The sequence below is a fragment of the Danaus plexippus genome, chromosome 12 (assembly GCF_018135715.1).
Source record: "Danaus plexippus chromosome 12, MEX_DaPlex, whole genome shotgun sequence".
NCBI classification, from domain to species: domain Eukaryota; kingdom Metazoa; phylum Arthropoda; class Insecta; order Lepidoptera; family Nymphalidae; genus Danaus; species Danaus plexippus.
This window is the reverse complement of record NC_083545.1, coordinates 8,006,891-8,028,966: the sequence shown is the minus strand read 5'-3', so window position 1 is coordinate 8,028,966 and position 22,076 is coordinate 8,006,891. Positions and strand designations below refer to the sequence as shown.

The 22,076-nt window shown below is 33.6% G+C and overlaps 1 protein-coding gene and 2 non-coding genes across 3 annotated transcripts; 1 reads left to right on the top strand and 2 right to left on the bottom strand.

Moving 5' to 3' along the window:
- Positions 1 to 7,087: 7,087 nt before the first annotated feature.
- Positions 7,088 to 7,160, bottom strand: Trnav-uac (transfer RNA valine (anticodon UAC)). Its single transcript has one exon. It is a non-coding gene; the product is annotated as a tRNA-Val (tRNA).
- A 4,069-nt stretch (positions 7,161 to 11,229) lies between these two features.
- Trnav-uac (transfer RNA valine (anticodon UAC)) lies at positions 11,230 to 11,302 on the bottom strand. The gene has a single exon. It is a non-coding gene; the product is annotated as a tRNA-Val (tRNA).
- A 7,083-nt stretch (positions 11,303 to 18,385) lies between these two features.
- On the top strand, positions 18,386 to 19,670 carry LOC116772598 (uncharacterized). The gene is made up of 2 exons (XM_032664829.2): positions 18,386 to 18,793; positions 19,148 to 19,670. Exons 1-2 carry the CDS (start codon positions 18,401 to 18,403, stop codon positions 19,562 to 19,564), a joined length of 810 nt encoding a protein of 269 aa, XP_032520720.2. The 5' UTR covers positions 18,386 to 18,400; the 3' UTR covers positions 19,565 to 19,670.
- Positions 19,671 to 22,076: the final 2,406 nt, after the last annotated feature.

Here is a 22,076-nt window from a genome sequence, read left to right as displayed (position 1 = left end):
CACAAAATTTCAATTCCTCATATAGAATTTTGTTTGTTTTATATTATTTAATCACGGTTGTAAGTTGCGAAGTAATTTTGTTCAAAACAAAAAAACGCATTATTTTGTAGCATTATGTCAAAGCATATATTTTCCGGTAATGATTACTTATAACTAACGCAGACGACAGTTAAAAGTTAGCTACACACAACAATAATCGCACACACAGCGCCCGAGGTTAAAAGGAAAAATATCCGTCCTGACTGTAATAAAATATTCACAAAATAAATGTTGAAGTTAAAAATCCAGTTGAACTACCATTAACTGTTAGTTCAGAGTAAACATGAAAAAGATATGGCACAGTTAATACTAGATTATAGTTTTTGAGGCAACTCCGCAAGTTATATAATTGAAGCTACTCTCATTAACTTATCAGGTTACAATATTTCAAATAAAATATTATTTGAGGAAAATAATAAATAAAATTATTCTGTTAAGAGATATTAACCTAATCCCTTATTATTTATCAAATAATAAACATTGAGTAAGAACGACAGTTATCTGTGATTCATATTACGATGATAGTTAAAATATCTGACGTAAAAATATTTGATGTATCACTTTTTTTTTATAAAAAAACATCACTCTTTGTTTTAGGCTAGGTAAAACAACTTAGTTACTTTGAGTTTTCCGACACAATGAACAAAAAAAATTTGTATATTTTGAAAGCGTTATTTATTACAATCGTCGACCGGAACTTGTCAGCCGTCTGTCTTTATATAAGATTTTAATAATGATACAACACTATTAAAACAAAATTGTCCTTTGTGGTTTCATTTACAAAAACTATGTCTATTTTTATGGAAATGTAATTTACATTCACTTTCAATCGTTCAATTCAATTGTAGTCAGCAGATTTTATTTTCCAGTCTTGTCAATTCATACTGAATAATCTAATTTCTCACTAATGCTTGCGTATTGTATAAATTAATTTTGAAAATCTATGTGACATAATTAAGCAAACGTCCATTTTACGGTTAAGACAAGCGTCCAACACGTATCTGAAAGAGTTTTTTGGAAAATCGTAGAACATTGTCTCCAATGTTCGCTTTGGGAACATTTTGGCCAAATTTTTTTGTTCGTCGTGAGGCCGTCGGCACCTGGACACATTGGCCTTTATATGTCGTAAGATATTTAAATAAATGTTATTGAATTGAGTGAAACTGTTTTAAGTATAAATGTATGAATCGATTCCCTTTAATATCAATAACTAAGTGCAGCTTCACACGGTTGTTGGGCTTACTGTCACATTGATGTAATTGTTATAATTTTCATCGAGAAGGAAACTATGAAACAACATGATACCAACTTCTACTTTTTTCTATTTTCCTTAAAAATTTTCATATTTATATTTGTTGTCCAAAAATAAGAAAAATGAATACTTCACTATTACGGTTATAAAAAAATATGAAAACTAATGAGATCTAAGACTTTCGTGAGTATTAATTAAAATAAAACTAATAAATATATGTAAAAGTAATGATATGTAAAACTAATATTTTTCGGATTTATTACGTGATATTTATTATTATTTTAACGACATAGTCTCGACGTTTCGGATACTTTTCAGCAACCGTGATCACGGACAGACGAGATGTGAGTGTCTGTGAGTCGGTCCTGTTATTTATCATCATCATAGGTATCTCGAGGAAAACTCACACCACCACCCTATCCAGTTAGCTACCGTTGGCAAATCTTTGTTACAGAGGGCCCAACACCTTTGTGGTGCTGACTTCTAAATAGAGGCCGAGCTGAAGCATGTAAAACATGCTCTCACCATCAACAACCTGCCCGTGCCTCGCCAGTATCGCAAGGACCATTTGAAAACACAGTTGAGCGACAACCTTCGATTATACCATATGTGAAGGAACACATCTCACACATGAAAAATAGGCGCGCATCGAAGTCAGCAGTGTGTGAACACACAATGGACAATCCAGGTCACTGCATTCGGTTTGATAAACATCAAATCTTCGCTTGTAAAGACAGGTACATACCGAGGTTAATCCGCGAGGCTATTGAAATAAAAAAAAACATCCCCATTTGAAAAGAGAAGATGGCTGGTATCCATCCAACACCTGGGACTCCCTAAAAATATAAAATCCCATGTCCGTGACCACACCGAAGGACCTCATGATGCCGTAAGCGCATTCCGCCGACATCCGGAGCGGTACAACAGAAAATTAAGAAATCGATGGCGGTAGGTGATAAATAACAGGACCAACTGACAGACATTCACATCTCGTCTGTCCGTGATCACGGTTGCTGAAAAGTATCCGAAACGTCGGGATTATGTAGTTAAAATAATAAAATTCGCGTAGTAAATACGAAAAATATTAGTTCTATTTTCATATGAAAAATTTTCTTTGAAAAAAAGAAAATTTATTTATATTCCTAATTGTTTTCCTTCTACCGAACCGTGGTTTTTAAGACGTAAAGAACGGTTTCATTTATCACTTTATCATAAACGCTAACGTTCGTCTTAATCTGAGTTTTTTAAGTCGGACCTTTTTTGGGCCGTCGTTATCGTGTGTAAGGGAAAGCCTTCACTAAAAAGAAATAAACGAGGTTGGATTTGATTGTATTAAGAGGGATCAAGATCATTCATCTGTGTACCGAGTCCGTACATATAGATGATTTTAACATAGACATGTCTGTTTGTGTGTGTGTCGTTATTTACATATCAAGATAATACCTTTTTCATCAATCAGTCTCTCATTTTGTTTATCCGGGATAATCTTTACATCGTAGAGGATTTTAATATAAGTATCACTAGTAACAGAAAAGAAAAAGATAATACTGTACCGCTTAGGATTTAATGTATCCCTTAAAATATTACTCATATTTTTTCAGATACTGGACATATTTAATGGAAATCATCATTTATAATGTCATACACTTACTCAGCATTATTACGGGCTACAGATGAAAAAAAATATAATAAGCAATTTTAAAGAAACGAAGCCGCTACAATAATGTAGTATGTTATAAAATTTGTTTTAGATAAAGGAATAAAGAAGTTCTTCGTCTCATTATTTCCCGACAGATTTTTTATAATCTTTAATTGTCATCTCGGCAAAGTCTGACGTGGTTTTATAAGATCACGATGGAAACGAAAATTTTTATGGAATCGTAGACATTTTAGTTTACATTTTTAATTAATATGTAGAATTATTTCAGAATTCAAAATGGGATTAAAAAGAAGACGAAATAAAGATAGCGATTGATAGATTTCATTTTAATATCAGATTAATACATTGATTTAGAGAAAATTAATTAATACAGAAATATCGCGCACCACTTACACAAGTGAGTGAGATTATACATGTTAGACAGACAGCTGAAACGAACCGAGATCTGCTGAGTGTAAAGCGACATGCGATAGGTGGACCAAAAAAATTTGTACTTATAATAAATAAGTTTTATATTGATGCCATTAAATTAATTTTATAATTTAACAAAACTTTTGTGTTTATTGTATACGTTGAAATCAAAAATTCGTATCCAAACGAACAACTGATACAATTAAACTATTATTATACAAAAAAACGAAAACGCAAATAAAAAATATCTTTGTAACTGAAAATATGGAGTTGAATAAAGGAGAATGTAAACATTTACCAAATGTACGCGATCTGCTCGGACCCACACGAGCTCAATATATGTTCTTAATTGATTTAATTGACTATTAATAAGCGAGCTACAAAATATTTGAATAGTAAAGAGCGCATTAAAACAGCTTACTGACAAATGTTTAAAGCTTTTCTAACCTTGATATAAATTCATAGTCGAAATGAAACTACGACAAGTATTGATGTATGGCTAGTGACTACTCGTTAATGTTCTATCCAAGCATTACTGTTACCGAATATTTTTTATAAAACTTTTATCATAAACTATCTTAATATCAAAATAATGAATAGAAAATAGGAAACTTTAATCGTGAATCGCTATTAAAAGTGTACGTCCAGCAAACCCGGGCTTAGTAATATAATGTTGGAGAAGATAATTTAAAAATTAATAATAGAATAGTGTACGAGGCAAATGAGCACTCACATAACACATGACCGAGCAGATTGTAGGAAATAGAACGGAGCACGTTCCCCCGAGTAAGTAATGGAGGAAAATAAAAGATAAGGAGGGGGGGAAGAGAGGGGGGAGAGGAAAGGGGATACGGGTATGAGGTCGGTTGTTGTTTGAGTCGCGGTTAGCCAAATTTAACAACGTCCTACTTAACATTCAGAGGTCGTGCTTCAGGTGACTCGTATGCATCACAGTACTTGTACTAAAAACACAATATCTCTTACAAAGTACTCTCATAAACATATCATTGCTCACTGTTGATTATAGTACACATCTTGTTAGTAATCATATAAATAGGTCATTATTTATTATGTTTAATATCTTTGGATCCTGCTCGTTAGAAACGAACTAAAAGTGTTAACGCCCTCTACTGTATACTGGTCTGTACCAACATAATGGACACGTCACTTTAATTTGAAATAATATATTAACCCTCAACAAATAATAATATTGTTAAATAATATTGTTGTGTTAGCTTTTTAAATGTAACTATGAGTGTCTAAAGTATTTTCTAGTAATGTAGAATAAAAAGAGGAATCTTCTTAATGGTTATTCACAATAATATTACTCATTATAGTTTTGTCAAATTTAATTATAATAAAAGAAATGCTCGCTTATACATAATTTCCAAAACACAGTGAGTAAGAATGCTTCGTGGGTTGTTGAGGGGTATCATAAAAACTTATTACTTTAATGTTCAACTCCTGACACCAAGTTCATGACAACAAAACTTCTTTTCTTAAAAGATTGTCATCGTATTAAAGGGAGACAAAATAATTAAATTCTAAACGAAAGCAAGAAGTCGGTCACGCGCTCAAGTTTGAAGATTTTAAAACACAGCATATGAAGCGGATTACGTCATGTTTTCATTACAAGTTACTTAGAGATTTTATTATTTTAATAAAAATAGAGCTACGTAATAGTTCTTTGTGAACATAATTTCAAACAATGACAACATCCTGCGGCAGCTTGCTTAGACGTTTCATTGTTTGCTGTTAATTTGCAGTGCTGTTGTCTCCGCAGAGATAATTATAAGTTAGACTAACTTGGACCGAGTCTCTCATTAATATACAACCATAAAAGTGAATCCAACCTCACGCAGATAAAGTATGAACTCTATACAGATTTAAAGGTGACTTTTCAAATTTTAAATACGGAATGAAGCGCGGTGGAACTTTGCGTTTAACATATTGAAATTTGTATAATAGAATATATACACATGAACAATGTCTAGGGATATTACATGAAAGACTTGAAGTTCTGAAAAATTAAAAATGATTACACATTTTCTTCTTTTCTTCAATTTTCCTAATTTCAACGTGTGTTATATTTATTATTCTGTCAAATTGACATTTGACAAGGGAAGAGCAGATTAGAGCTAGGAATGTTTGAAGCGGGCGCTATACAAAACGTGGTTGCTGAAACACTGCAAACCGACCAAAATGTAATCTCCCGGTTATGGTCAAGATATCGTGCTACAGGCTATGTCGCTGAATGGCATTCAGGCAGATATCGCATAACCATCCTAAGACAAGACAGTTTTCTTCAAAACATCGCTAGGAGGCACCCCAATATTACAGCTATGTAAATTGTTCAAAGGCTACAATCTGACCACCAATTGTTGGTTAGCGACCAAACTGTAAGATGAAGATAACATGAAGCTGGTCTTCATTCTCGCAGAACACTTCGGGTTCCAGCTTTGCGGCGTGGCAATCGCGGACGGAGATTATTGTGGGCTCGAGAACATTCCGCATGGAGTGACGAGCAATGGTTATGGTATTTTGTTCTGATGAGTCTCGGTTTGGATATCATCCGGATTTACGAAGATTAAGGGTTTGACGAGTTCCTGGTAGACGAAGCTATCTCTAGCATCCACAGGAAGTCTATTGATATCAAGGCGGCACTATTATGGTAGGGGCTGGTATTAGTATCAGTGCGAGAACCGATCTCATTTGAATAAGAGGGAACCTGAATGCACTGAAATACTGTAATGAGGTAGTGGAACGTATGATTATCCCACACAGGGTACAAATAGGTCAGGAGTTCCAAGTCATGCACGATAATACCCGTGCCCATACGGCTGAGCTGATATCAACTGTGCTTAGGGAATATGAAATCAGGGTTATGGACTGGCCTGCTCAGTCCCCCGACATGAATCCCATTGAACACGCATAGGACATGTTACAACGAAGAGCTATGGTAAATTTTTCTTCAAATTTGATAACAGAGGAACAACTTTTCCTGCACTTGAAAATAACCTGGGACCTTATACCACAGCTCGATTTGGATAACTTAATTTTGAGCATGAATAACCGATGCCGAACTCTAATTAATGTTAGGGGAGGAAATACTGATTATTAACTTTAATTAAATGCCTTTTTTTGTTATTTTATGACTTTAATTTTCATATTTTCCTACAAATCCATTATGTACAAAGTAAAAATTACACCCAAAAATAAAATCACAAAAAAAAATAAAAAATCTTTGATGCATCTCTTTCTATGTATTGCAAGTATAAACCATAATATAAACTTCAATTTCATATATAATTGTTTTAACAAAATATATACAGAATTTCATATAATAAGGTAAAAATGAAATATCCGTCGGCAATGTTGATGTGGATATATAGATAATAACCTGCTACAAGGGACCGTTTGTGTGTTGGAGGATTTCGTTAATGACCCTGATGGATTTCATTTTTTCTATTTATACTTAAATATATTGAGCTCGTAGTACGGTCTGTGCCAGCTTGAGGTTATTGTGAGGTCAGGACATTGTTTACTTTGGTTGTCATAGAAGCTATTTGTATTAAGAAAGTTAGGAATAGAAAAGAGATTATAAATAATAAAGTATTTCCATTTGTTAAATAGTAAAATTTTGACTTTCGTCATTTTCAAACATATAATTAATTAATTACGACGATTATTTGAACATAATATCAAATAAACAAAATAAAAAAAAATGATTCCGGCCAGGATCGAACTGGCGGCCTTCTGCGTGTAAAGCAGATGTGATAACCACTACACCACGGAACCTCAGCATAATCCGTGGTTAAAAACTTACAATTAAAATGTAATACCACTTTAGTGAAAGTTGTTTTTTCTTACAATTTTCTGAGATGCATTCAGTGTCATAGAGTCAAATATATTTTTATCTTTAATATAGTTAAAGAGATCTGTACATGCTCTGTATAATGTGTATTATAAAGATTGTTTAGAAATGTGCATAAAAAACCTTTTAATATCAGAGCGTATTTTAAAACAATGTTAAGTTAATATTACAAACAGATTCTCATCAAGAAATCACAATTACTGTGGTCAGCGGTTCCACGATAACAACAATTATAATTCTACTACTGTTGACATTTTTAATAACTAGAGTATACTTTGTGGCACAGATAACTACAAATTCTTATTATATTGCCTGTAATTAATTTAGTTGTTTACAACTCCTTACTTCATTAACTCTTCGGAAGGCGCAATGTATTTTTTATAAGACTAACCTCTCCAGACAAACCTCTCTATAGCCGGCTCCGCACTAGTTACTAGCCAGACTCTTTATATTGCAGCGTAATACAATTTAAGTAAATTAGTTTACTCTAATACACTACGGCTTCACAATTTGTAAAGCGATGCTTAAAACAATTATTATAGAAAGATATTTAATTATTAATTGATGTAAATTAAAACTGAAATAGTTAGATTTCTTTCCTGTATTGAAGTTCTACATTATCTACGACATATTTTAGTTGTGGTAAAGTCACTACAGCTCGAACGTGGGCTGTCTCGACCGGGGAACTACGACCACCCTCTCACAGAAGATAGACGTGAAGTAGCCGTTAATGGCTGCGTTTCGTCAGATCAGTGTGAAAGCCGTTCGCCCGTTCCCTTTCCTGCCCTTTCCCTTCCCTCTCCCAAAAGCCAGGTCGAGAAAGCATCTGTAACAGCCGTTATGTTGCGGATATCCTTCGATGACTACCTTCCATCAAGCAGGCCGTCTGCTCGTTTGCCACCTTCGCTATAAAAAATATTTGCTATAGTTTACGAGTCGTTAAGATATTATGTATCTTACCTAATATAATATTCAAGGAATACAATAAATACAACGTATAATATTATTTTCTGTACAATTCTCTGTAATTATTTAAGAATGGCAGTTGTTTGTGGTTCCAAACAACTGAGATTCTAAATTTGAGCGGAATGTTAAACATTATTGAATCTGCAAGTTTTGGACAATTCCTTTAGACAGTAGGATGATAGACAAAACATCTTTCTGAAACGTATATAGGTATTATATTTTGTGTCGATAGAACGCTTTTAAATTTTAATTATAGCCAATTTGATATAATAATAGTTCACAAAATTATACAATTAGTGTTACACGTGTAATAAAACCATATAATATGTAGTTAATTACAATATAAAAGTATTTATGATAGAATTTGACAAAACATATGACATATTTGATTGCGATTATATTGTATTTATTTAGAGTAATTGACCCGTTTATTGAATAATAAACGAAAATGAATATTACTTGCATGTTATATGTACGAGTATCAGTATCGGCGCCGGCGGGCAGCAGTAGTTTATTGAACAAAGAAGTGTACCCTGGTGTTATGAATGGTACCCGCTACTGTTGGTAGGCACCATAGAGGACAGTGAGAGAGAAAAAATGAACATTCTTCAAACAGCAGAATGTGGAAGTGTCTCGGTCGTGTCTGAGTTCGTTTTGACCGGCAATGACTGTAGTGCTGGTCTTATACTAATGGCAAATATAGATACGGGGAATACTTGTACCTGGGAAATAGGAGTACGATTTTTTACGATTTAATACTTCTTTGAGATCGTCCCGGAGTGGACCTAGTAAGATGTTGAATATCTCTGTGAAAAGTAGAGTTCCGGATGTGGAAGGGCAGGGTTTAAGGTATGAATCTATTTTGAAGCACTTGTAGGTTATTGAGTTTGGGGGGACCCCGTGCACCAGGAATGATGCAGGTCGTCACGTTTAGAGTTATTTCTTATTAACACCTCAATTCACCTACAGATTCTAAATATTAAGGGACTAGGAAATAGAGAGCTCTATGTCAAGCTGCCTATATATAGTATTTACCAAAGCTAAAATGTTATGTCTTGCTCTTATTTGCCGTAGAATGAGATAATTGTACAAATTAAATGAGTAGGCTGTAATGCCAACGCGGGCTTTTCTACTGTCTTTGTAGTTAGTGATACGTGTCCAGATTTGTAACTACCCTCTATCGGTGAAAGTATTTGTTAACTATTTTTTCACTTTTAAACCACAATTGAATTTAACATTTTATAAAACAATAACATTTTGAAATAATAGTTGATACACTTATCAGCTATTAACAAAATAATTTTATAACTAACAACTTAATCTGATGAATCTGTGTTAGATATAAATCTACTTGAAACATTAAAATTAATATAAATATCGCTATATATACCAACAGTACAGTTCTGTGTTAATGAACCCCGTACTTGAGTGTGAATTAATTCATTAGCCTTACTGAATATTGTATAGAGTTCGTTATAAAAATTAAATCAATTACAAAAATTAATGAATGAATGAATTTTTAATAAAATAATAAATCATGTAATTTAGGAAAAAGAATTATAACTGAGTAATGTAGGAACTATTTACATAACAGTCCAATATGTGAAAAATATGAAATTAAACGAAATAAGGCAACTGAAATCAAAAATCAAAATTCAATCAATCAAAACTCAAAATTTTATTCAATGACATTTAAATATTAATAATAATTAATGATACCCTCCCTACACTGAGGTTATTTTTAGAATAGGTCAATACACTGTTACCTACATAGATATTAAATGTAAAATTACATGACACATAGAGAGTTCAACACAGTTTAAGACTATAAAACAGAAATACATTGATAATAACAAGTGAGTATAGGAGCTTCCTTTGTTAGAAACAACGTATTGTCTTACTTACAACTGACTCCAAAATATAAAATAAATTCGTGGTAAAATGAATTGAAAGTAAATTATTTATATTCTGTTTCGTTAGTTGGTTCTTTTTTTTCTTTCTCTTTCAAAAGATGTAACTTGGTGCTGTTCCATCCGACTGTCGGATCAAATATTTTGATGTCGTCTTTTATGACTACTGGCTGCTGGCCTCTGGATTTATGGTTGCTATAAACTAGTTTTTTATTTCGAATTACAAATATCCATTAACCTGAGCCGGCCATTAACTGTATCAGGTTTTTTAAAGTCAAGCCTTATTTAGTGAGAAATAAGTAAATCAGAAAATTCTCTTGATGTGAGTTTAAACCAAGTCACGTCGTTTTACTCTCCTAATATTTCTGTAGACGATAGTAGAAGCGTTTAAGATTTTCTATTTATGACTTATTCTTAAATTTTGAAGAAGTTTGAGGTTAGGTAGAGAGAGGAGCTTGGACGGTGGAGGTCAGCGTTTAAGGCGCAATACACAGAGCCCCCTTAAACCTACATCTGGGTCGCAAGTCTCAGACACTGTTAAAGCTTTTGTCCCTACAACGCGATGGACCCGCGGCCCGCACAGTGAATCCATGGAAAGCTGAGAAGTTTCGTCGTCTAATGGAAACTAATTGTACATATTATGTTATTGTTTTCCAACTGACGACGTATTCGAATGACCAAACCTGCCTCGGCTTTGTTTTTTATTTCATAAAGCCTTGCTTGATAATATTTATGAGTAACGAGCAGAAACATGCTTTCGATGTTATTATTATATTCTTGATGAGATACATTTCAGTCCCGCTATTATTTCTATGAAATTATGATTCCCACACTTACCCGTTTGTGTGATGTTTTATTTCACGTTATATTTAACATATTTTCATATACTTCTAAGCGTCGGACCGACTCTTTCTGTAACTTTGTCAGCTAAGAAACTCAAGTGATCCAGGTTTTACTGTTGTCATTCATAGATATACTATCATCAACTTTGTTTGAAGACCTGACAGCCTTCCTTCCTCATGTCCGCCCAAAATATAAATATGGATTCGCTTATTTTAGCTGTTAAAAGCATAAAAAAACATTCTACTACATCACAGCTAAACAAGAACAAAAGAATTGATTCCGGCCAGGATCGAACTGGCGGCCTTCTGCGTGTAAAGCAGATGTGATAACCACTACACCACGGAACCTGCTTTACATTATGAAAAAAATACATCTGAATGGATTTAATGGATATGAGTGAAAGTTGCCTCCATGATACTGACCTTAGAACAATTTCTTAAAAAGGAACAATAAAATAGTTTTAAGGTCGATGAAAACCTGTCATACCGACTTCAATAATTTGAGGCTATACCACATCGGCCTACAATCTCCATGTTTATCGATACAGTGAGATGTTTTATAACTAACTACAAACTGTAGCATAGTCAAATATATTCGGTGGAAGTCACACACAACTTAACTTACAAGTGGAATCTAACTAGCTCCGTGTAATTAAATCTGACATTCACTTCTTTTTATAAAATTACATTAGTTTTTCTAAATTAAAACACAAGCTTGTCTCAGTAACGACTTTATTTCGAATTGTTTGTCACTACATTGGTCTCGATACAGTCGCACGAAGTATTATCCAGTAATAATTTAAAGATTTGTTAATGAAACCATGTTAACAACATTTAAGAATAATTTAATGTTAAAATACATTTTTGTTAATATAACATTACATCATAATTACAGCACGTCATATTCAAAAATGCAAACACTAAAGTTAAAGTAAGTTACTGAACCGAGTTGCCGAAGTTGTTTGTTCTCATAAACAACCGGTCTTGTGAAGTTGACTGGAATTATTCATTAACTTTCAGGAGTCAAATAAAACATACATTTAATATAAAAACACTCTATATGTGTATCAGTGATGACGACGAGGTTATTTTGTATTCAAAGTGAATATAACTTTAAGCGACGTCTGTGAACATAGTATAGCGTCTGTATATAGGCGCCATAAGGCATCGCCAGCCAGAGCTTTAAAGATTACTACAACAAAAAGCGAGACAGCGAGCGAGAGCGACGCCAGCAGGCCACATCAGCTGACTGACGAACCTTCATAGTCTGAACTGTTCCTTCTCGTTCTCCGACCGATTTCTTTTATGAGTTTTGATCAGTGATTTATAGTAAATATCATAATTATGACGTTATTTTACTACTCTGCACACCACATCCTCAGGTTGAAATTAAAATTTACAATAAATGATCTTCTCTAGTTTTAATTTTTCATTGTCAGCTCTCAGTCTTTAAGTCAATACTAAAACATATTTTAGTAGCCGACATAAATTAAAACTCCACTACTTTTTTCAATTAAATCACCCAAAAAGTAGACTTTGGCATTTTCTATCCAAATCTTTAAAATCACCTTTTCAACTCACTGCCAACCAACATCTGGCGACGGTATGATAAACGCACATTTCGGCATTACTTATCTTAATCCTTATATTGACAACGCCAAATCCGCTCGTTAAAACTTAATTATGGAAATACATAAGTAGTAAAAACAATTTTACAACCGTTTCTAAAACATGACAACAGTCTAGTGAATCTTTTTGTTTTTTCAGGGAGTTGGTGACGTCAGCATAAAACATGTCGCCTCGGAGACGTTCATATTAAAATTATAAGAATTAAAAAATTATCCCTATATGAAACAACGGCACAGTTAATGAACACCATACTTGAGAGTAAATTAATTCATTAGCCGTACTCAACGTTCTATAGAGTTCGTTATAAAAATCATCTTTATATAATAAAAAAGAAACGTATTTATATTTTTATAAAATATTTTATGTGTAATTGAAAGTATTGGATCTGTTTTGTTAACCTTAAAGACACATATCTTGGACGTCGTATTGTAATTAATGAAAGTAGCTACACGTTCAAGTAGAGCAAAGGTATTACAGGAACCGGTCCGATTTATTAATCCAATTAATTAGCGGTCTCAGTGATGCACGCTGCAACTATTAAGCGAACGACCCCTTATATAAATTAGGTAAGCCGGTTTAATGCTACACAAGACCCTCGAATATATTACACATGACACGTGAGATATAGTTGAACTGTATAACGAAACGCAAGTTGCATCTTGTTACTGTACCGGGCTATACACATTCATCACGTAAGGCGTGTGTTATCTTATGTAACAGTACGAGCCGACTCCAGAAACCGTCGAGATGATTTGTCTGTTCGCTCGCAAACCGCAAACTCAGACTTTTATTGATATTAAGTTATATTAAATACATTGACCTAATTATTTGTTGACCTCTTCACTCTGTGTCCTACTGAGAATTAAGTTTAGGCGATATTCTATTATCCTTTAAATCATTACTAGACAAATAAATATTATATGATAAATGTTTAGAGTTTTTTACAATACTCGTGAAGTAGGGTTCGTATCAGTGCAGCGTTCCCTGTTCAATGATATTATCATTTATTCCTAATTTTAATATTCTTTATCATATATGTGGCGTCTATGAATGTCTCGCGTCATCTTTGTTGCCAACGGACTCTCAGTTCCGGTAACTTTAAATACAAATTCCGTTTTTACCCTATCTCAAGTGAGGAGTAAAAAGTATGAATCTAGAGAGAAGCTTGTATGCAAATGTTACTTTAATTTTATTACCCTTTATGTTGTTTTATAATAATCATATCCTTATGAAGTTTTCTTGTCTATTGAAAGGCAATTAAAGATGAAGACGTATTGCAAACATATGGATGTCGAGCAAATAGTAACACCGGGGTCAATGACACGACGCCCAAACGTACATACCGACGACCGAGATATTTTATGTTGTAAAAAGAGTAGCAAAGATATTGTTTATCATAATGTTTCTCTTATTATCGTATCTCAGATATTCTGAAGTTACACATATCTCCCACGTCCCACGACCCTCTTTCTGCCTTTCATTTCTTTATTCCAATATTCTCCAGGTCACTACTTAAATATATATATTTGTATATATATAAAAATACAATTGGAGTGTCCTTTTTTAATATTATAAAAAATACTTTTTGCTAAACGCATGTCGATCTACAAGGTACAGAGACAATTTAATTTTACAATTCTGTCTGTCTGTTGATTTAACTAGACCAAAGCTGATTGACGTAATGAAAAGTAAATTTGGTAAATTTTACTTTCATTAATTTAATTTATTTTCATTTTTATTAATATGAAAATAGTAACGAGTCACACACACACACACATCTCGAGAATATTTCATAAATTTTTAACCATTTCTTTTGTATTTAACTGAAAATTTTTGAAATTAATATTCAATTTGGAGAAATAAATACTTTCTTAATCTCAGTATAATTGGAAAGTGAGCACAAGACTGGCAAATTGACAAAACATAGGATATCAAATTATATACAACTTAATTTCAATCTGCATATAGTAAACAGTAAAATATATATATGTATATAATAAACCTCCCCGCATGTCTTCGATTCACCGCGCGGGTTCCGGGTCCATCGCACCATCGCATTGCTAGGAGAGGAGCTTCTACAGTGCCTGGGACTTGCGACCCAGGTGTGGGTTATCTAACGCGTGTGAAACGCTCACCCCCACCGTCCAAGCTCCTATCTCTACTGAGAAACTGATGTTAGTCTACTAAGAATAAATCGATGTTATCTTTGGACAGGCCCATGTCTTTTAGCAGGTTGTAGGAGAGATTTTTCTGTTATACCTCTCACTCCTACTTCTACCGCGAACAGATTTACAACGCACCTATTCTTACTGAGTTTGTTAGTGAGCTCGTAATACCTTTTGACCTTGAAGGCATGGTCTCTAGGAACTTTGAAGTTCCCAAGGAACCGTGAGCTCTATTAACACAACGAGCTTTAAAATTCACAAATATAAAAATATGTCTGGTCTGGACGTTGACGCACAAATATCCTCTGGGATTTTATATTGCTTCTCATACGTATCCATCATCATAGTCCAATCGGAAGCCGATTTAAAAATAATGTAAGGTTTGACGTTCGATTTTGAAGTTCTAGTGCCTCCTCTCACAAAAGCTATTGATAGCTTGTTTGTGGTTATTTCTTTTTGAACTCTGGCTACCGAGAGACTAACCGCTTCACGTATGATTTCTAAAACCCTATCGTGACTGTTTTTAACATTTTTATCCACTGATACTGTCCACCGGAACATGAGGGTTGTGCTCAGCGAGAATGTTAAAACAAAAGATATAGTAATCTGCAGACTTCTCATCTTAAATAGCCTTTATATCGACTGAAGCGGTATCTGTCTGTCTGCTATGTGAATCTACCTACTATCTACTAAAAGTATCTACCATATGGTCCGCTACCCAACTGCATACAAAATAACTAATTTAAAACGGTTCAGCCGCTTAGAAGTAGTTCAGCGAAATACACACTTACAGAATAATATGTATAAAAATATTAAAAGGATAATAATATTCAAAAGAGTCATATAATAAAGAAAATCACAAAACCAAGGTTTTAATTAAAAAATAAAAATATAAATTATAATGAGTGACTCTGACACACGACCATCTCCCAATATAAATAAACTCATTTCTCTCGGCTAGAAGGGAGAAAACTTTAAATACAGCAATAACATACAAGTAGCGTGTGTAGTGTGAGTACTGGATTTATATTTCAAATAATTAATACGTTTAAAGGAAACATTCTATTAACGAGTTATTTATTACAAGACGTGTGGGGCGCCTGTATGACCATAGACCCATTTCAATTCAAACCAAACTCAAGTAGCTGGGATAACTCCTTGGGAGAAATCGTCTCGGATTTAATATTGTGTAAAGGAACAATTGCGTTCACTCTAACAAATCGTTTTCTCAGAAAGAGCTAGTTTACTGTATTCTTTCGTGACGAGATCAAGAAATCCTGTTTTCCTCTGGCGCCCTCCACTTCAGGGTCTCATTTTTCCTATTCATGACTGTCACTCATGTATTCAATAAACCTTCGCTAAAGACAATGTCCTCTTTTCAGAACCATATGTATTTGGAACATGTATGTTTGTACAGTTTCATATAACGCAACTCGTACTTACATTTTACATATTCGTCTCATTTATTACATTACTGATAGGGACTAGTCGGTTGCTAAAAAGGCCTTAGGTTGACACAATTATTATTAAAATAATTTTTCAAAATATTGTCCGTAGAGTAATTCCATATTTATATTTATTTAACTGTTTGATGTCGTTGTATCAATCACCGTCATATACGGCACTATATTGCTACTCGAAATATCAACAACTTTCAAATATTCAGGTCTATGGTATACGTAAGGTTATACGTAAACCTATATGTATCGTCAAGTGATTCACGGTACAATTATTATCGTTACACATAACAACTGTATGTTTTGTCTCAAACAGCAGTATGTTCACTCGCTTCTGTAATATCAAAAAATCTAAAATGTAAATGTTAGCACTCGTATTAACTTGGTTGGAAGTTTTTTTCATTTGAAATCAATCACATTATGATATTTAATTGAGGAACTTGATTCTATTTACATTTAGACCGTGCTGCGAGGTTTCGTACCATAAGAACCATTGAATATAATTATGAATAGACAGTAAAGGATTTAGAGCAGATATTTATTTTTTCGTTCAGCGTATTCAAATAAAAACTAGTTTTTTATAAAATGTTTTTCCATTTTCATTAGTTGTTATTTTCGTCAGCTACCTCTACATACCTTTATTCGAGTTATTTTTCATTTGAATCGCATACTGTAGAAGTCCATTAAATATAAATAGTCCGCAATCTTCATTATGCCGCCATCTTCAATTAAGAGTGACGTCACAAAAATAGCCACACATACTCGATCGAACTAAAGTTATAAATCAGGTGAATCGGTTAATGATATCTGATCAAAACTGACGTCCGAAAATTTGACTTGAAAAAAGACTATCATTTTATGTTTGTATGTATATTGCAACAAATATAAATTGTAATAAGCTGAAATAATACGATATTAACGGGAACATTTTATAAAATCCTAAACGACGCACTAAGTACCATTTAAATAACAATTATAGTGGGACTCGTGAAACTCGTGAATTTTAGAAACGAGACGAAAATCTTACATCGCTGGACATATATTAACCGAACATAGCTAAGACCCGCTCTCAACCAGGCTTTCAAATGAAAAAAATACAGTTTGAAACAGATCGATGCGTTTGGGAGCTACGATGCAACTAACATAGACAGACACACACATACACATCCATGTCAATCTTGTAAATTGGGGTCACCTCATGGTTAAGAAATAACTTCAAATTATTTATTTTTTCTTGTCCGTAGAACATTTTCTTTATATAAAAGCATGTGTTAATCGACCTGAAATAAAAAAATGTTCCCAAACACAAGACAACTATAATATCGCTAGCGTGTGCGGATCATTGGCCAAAGTGACATTCAGGTAATTTATTAAACCGCCTTTAACTGACTTGAAAATATGTTTATTGTCTAAGTTTCTACAAAATTAGAGCAAAGAAAGTGAAGATCAGTTCAAGATGATTAAAGTGTGTTTATTATAAATATATTAATTATAATAATGAGTGCTTGTGCTGTTTAGATTGGAACATCGCGACATGATTTATAAAACCTAATCTACACCAATATCAATACTATTTAGTAGAATTCTCTGTATTCAGTATAACAAAGTTAGGACTTCTTAACGTGTATACAAAAATAATAAGAGTGAAGTTATTGTTTGTGTTTCTTTTTTGATCATAACTATATTTATTCAGATTTAAATAAAACTAGTAAATACGGCCTGTAATATATAAATGATCGAGAACAGCTTTAAAATAGATCATTGTATCATGCTGGCTCCAACGCCCCTGTCCGCGTCGGGCTGGGAACCTGTTTTGAAAAGCTTATCTACATTAACAATATTGGACTCGCGCTTCATAGTGTTCATAAATATAAACATACTCTCTTAAAAACCGTACGTATTTAATATTGTTTTTAACGTATGATTACTAATTTATCTACATTTAAAAGTTCTTAATATTCCGATAGTGTGTCCAGGACTAATTTGTTTAAGTCGTGATGAATATAATATGTTATATATCATTACGAAAGGTTTCTTTTCAGTACACCCAGGCCGATCGTAACTATAAGAACGCTCCGTGTCAACACATTCATATATCAATACTGTGATGTGATCGGGACGTGAATGTATTACACAGTAACATTTTTTAATTCACTCATGTTATAACTGACGAGTAACTGGGCACGTGTGGCGTCATGCTGCTACTTGGAGTCAGGGTCACCGCCCCCCCTGCCCCTGGTCCCCTCACCCCGCATTCCCCTTCTCCTCCTCCTCGTCACCCGGTACACGTCGTTTCCTCTCGTGCAGTCATCGTCTCTCAGTCGGCGCGTCATTGGTTGCGCGCACGCACCGCTTCGCTTGTCGCACGTGTTCTCTTTATCGAGGCCATGTCCAAAGCGCGTTACAAATATTGTATAGTACCGACATGTAAGAACACTACGTCTAAAACACCTCACAAGTTGTTCTTCACCGTCCCGGTCGGTGAAGAGATACGTAGAGCGTGGTGTTTAGCGGCTGGACGGGTGCCCGGAGTTCATAAAACATTATCTAGTAAATGTTGTCGTTTCATTTGTGAGGATCATTTTGATGTAAGTTTGCTTTCGTTATGAATACTCTCAGTGAGCTCCTTTCATAACGTCCATTGATAATTCTTTTCCTTTTACTTTGTTTGTAAATGTTCCAGTTGTGACTAATACTTAAAATTTTTAACCCCTCGTCGTCAATACACATGGCTTAAATTTTTTTTCTTCAAAAGAGAAAACAAACTCATGAGCTACCGCAATCAACGTTCCCTTCATTTGTCTTTCTGTTGATATTAAACAAAAATACTAATACAATACTTTATACTTACTGCATGAAATTTTGTAAAAAAGATATGTAACTTGCTCGTTATTAGTAAAATGATATTTGTTAAAATTAAACGGATTTTTTTTTTATTTCAGCTAGAAAACGATATGGAAAACTATGTTAAGTGGAAATTGGTCGGAGTTGGAAAGTTAATCTTAAAAAGAGGCGTATTACCACATAAGTTCATCTGTCAAAGTGAAAGGAAAGAAGCGGAGAAAAATTATATTCCACCAAAGTTAAAAAAAGATAACACTGAGTATCGGAAAAAAGACAAGAAACATTTAAAAAATGAACAGAAAAGTGGAAGGAAACGAAAAAATACACAACAAAAACATAGTCGCAGGGAGTTTGATATTGAGATCAAAGAGGAATTTGTTGAAGACATTTTTGATCAGAAACCGAAAGTAGTAAATAAGGAAGAAGACGAACAAATACATAATAATATATATATAATAAAGTATGACATTAAGACAGGAGGAGAATACTTGGTTAAAGTGTTTGATAGAGTTTAGTGCGAAACAATGATATTTTTATTTATTACTTTATGTGTACATATATTTAAATCACGGTTAATATTACGAGTACAATGAAAATAAAATATTATTTTTTTACTTTTTATTTAGGTGGCCTCATTGAAATATTTTACGGACTCAAATAAAATATATAAGAGGTTATAACTCTCCTCTCTGCCAATGTGCCAGTAACACGGATCTTTTATGAAGTAATTCTCCTCTACAACATATTCTTGTCTTTTTAAGGCTGTTCCTGCGTCAGGACTTTATGGTTATTCAATCATTTATTCAACGAGCACTGCAGTGAACGGTCTCTTGCAACTACTTTTAAAAACAAAAAGATAAACTCAATGAAGTAACGCAGAATTTTTTTATTGAGAATAATAACATCTGTCAAATAACTAAATCGTTCACAGAGACTTCTCCCTAACAATAAAAAATTGTTTGGGTTGTAAGTATGCAAGGGAACAAAGGAGACTCGCCGCCCCTAATATCTTTTTATAACGTTTCCCTTAAACTATTGCCTGCTCTGATTCTATCTTTCTTATTTAAGTCGACAAAGTTCGTTGGTTAAATTGTTTCCGTGAAGGTTTCATCAAGACATTTAAATAAATATAGTTTTTATTCTTGTAAACATATGTGTGTATCCTTACTGTTCCATACTAGACTAAAATAGCTTCACACGAAGCTTTTACTTTAAGGTTGAGTACTCTTCATTCGATTTGAGATATTGTGAGCACTTTGGGGGAGATCCGAGTTCAGCTGCGGAGTCGTATAGGCTTTGATTGACAATATATTCTGATGTAAAATAAAAAGCATAATGATGAGTAAGAAATTATGAGGATAAAATATGCCTTTCATGATATGATGATGTAATCAGTTCTGACTGTGAATAACTTACAACGAGTTTCTTTTGTAAGCCGATTTAAGTTTAAAATATCAAGAATAGTGAGTAAAAGTTTAAAATAAATCCTACGTCCCGCCGCGGCAAGTATTCACTTTAATGCGGAAATAAAACTTAGATAATATGAATACATGAAATACTGCAACGCGCCAGACACATTACAGCACATATGTCATGTGTCGGAACGGTCTCTGACACAGCTCAAGCTTGAATTGTTCGGTTGTGTCATAGTTTAATAAGTATAGAATAAAAATAACATCTACCAATCAAAGTACTAATCGAGTATTATTTAAGGGAAACACATTATTGAATTGATTGATTTTGGTGTCCTACCACTTCTGTCACCGTTACTGAGGTACGACCGACATGTTGGATGCCTACAACGTGTTTCGCGTTATAAATTTCTGTCAGTATGTACACGCTATGGGAAACCTTCTTCATTTATTTTGTATATCAAAACGTCTAACACCCCTGTTAGTTGACTAGTGTTTTAAAGCATTCGATCTGATAATTTTGCACATTATCATTACAAATATGTTTGAGACATAGTTGTTAAAAAACACATAAATATTTTTGTAAAGATATTTCTTAATTTATGTAATAACGATTAATATAAACATAATTAAGTAAAAGAATACGCAACAATCATTAAATTTTTTCATTCTTTCTAATCAACAAGGACGGTGTTTTGAAAGAATTCTTAACAAAATCTTTATTAAAGGGGTTTAAGTCGTATAAACTATTATAACAACCAAATAAAATCCCAATGTATATGTATGTATGAACCGCAGTATAAGAGTAATAATAATAATAATTTACTTTACTGTCCACCCTCAAATAAACAACGATAGGAATTATAGTACATACGAATGTACATTCTTGGCAACCTTATCTCTCAAGAGCTATCTCTTCCAGACAACCGACAGGCAGAGAAAAATATACATGTTAGGTATTTAATGGTCGTACTTTTTAAAGTAATGAGAAAAGAATGGCCTACATGTCCATAACATAAATGATACACAGTAAACGTTATACCTAATAATAATAAATAATATATGCATACAACATATAAAAATTAGACGAGCAATGTCCGTCATCGCTTGAAGATCTTCATGAATATTTGGTTAAGATCGGTCAGTGCCAAAAACAAAAACTATGACCCGCGCAGATCGAGACCTGGCTTCTAAACGGGCTTATTACACACGCCTTCAATACAACTTTAGAACAAGCAATAAATCAAATTATCGTTGGCTCGGCCTTGTCCGCCCGTCTACTGGTACAAGGCTATCAGGTTCAGTCAACATACAGAGGGGGCGATCTCTGGCCAGGGGAGCCGGTGGGAAAGGGAAGAGAGAGATAGTTTCAGAGGAAATTATAGAGTGTTTCCAGAAAAGCTACCTTCAGGCGAAATATTTACTACCTATTGTGCTTTACTGAAACAACACTGCAATGCATTCTTTAACGCCTCTAAATGTTTTTAAGTGTTTCAAACTAATGGTGCAACGAAATATTTGACAATATATGATAATGATAACTGGTTATAATATTCATTTTAAATCGGTGAGTTAATTAGCTTATACAAAAACAAATGATGACATCTAAGATTAC

Bases quoted from the DNA above. Each gene is read 5' to 3' on its own strand.
- LOC116772598 (XM_032664829.2), top strand. From the start codon at position 18,401: ATGCTGCTACTTGGAGTCAGGGTCACCGCCCCCCCTGCCCCTGGTCCC. The intron at 18,794-19,147 runs GTAAGTTTGCTT...TTTTTATTTCAG, and splicing joins TTTGTGAGGATCATTTTGAT to CTAGAAAACGATATGGAAAA.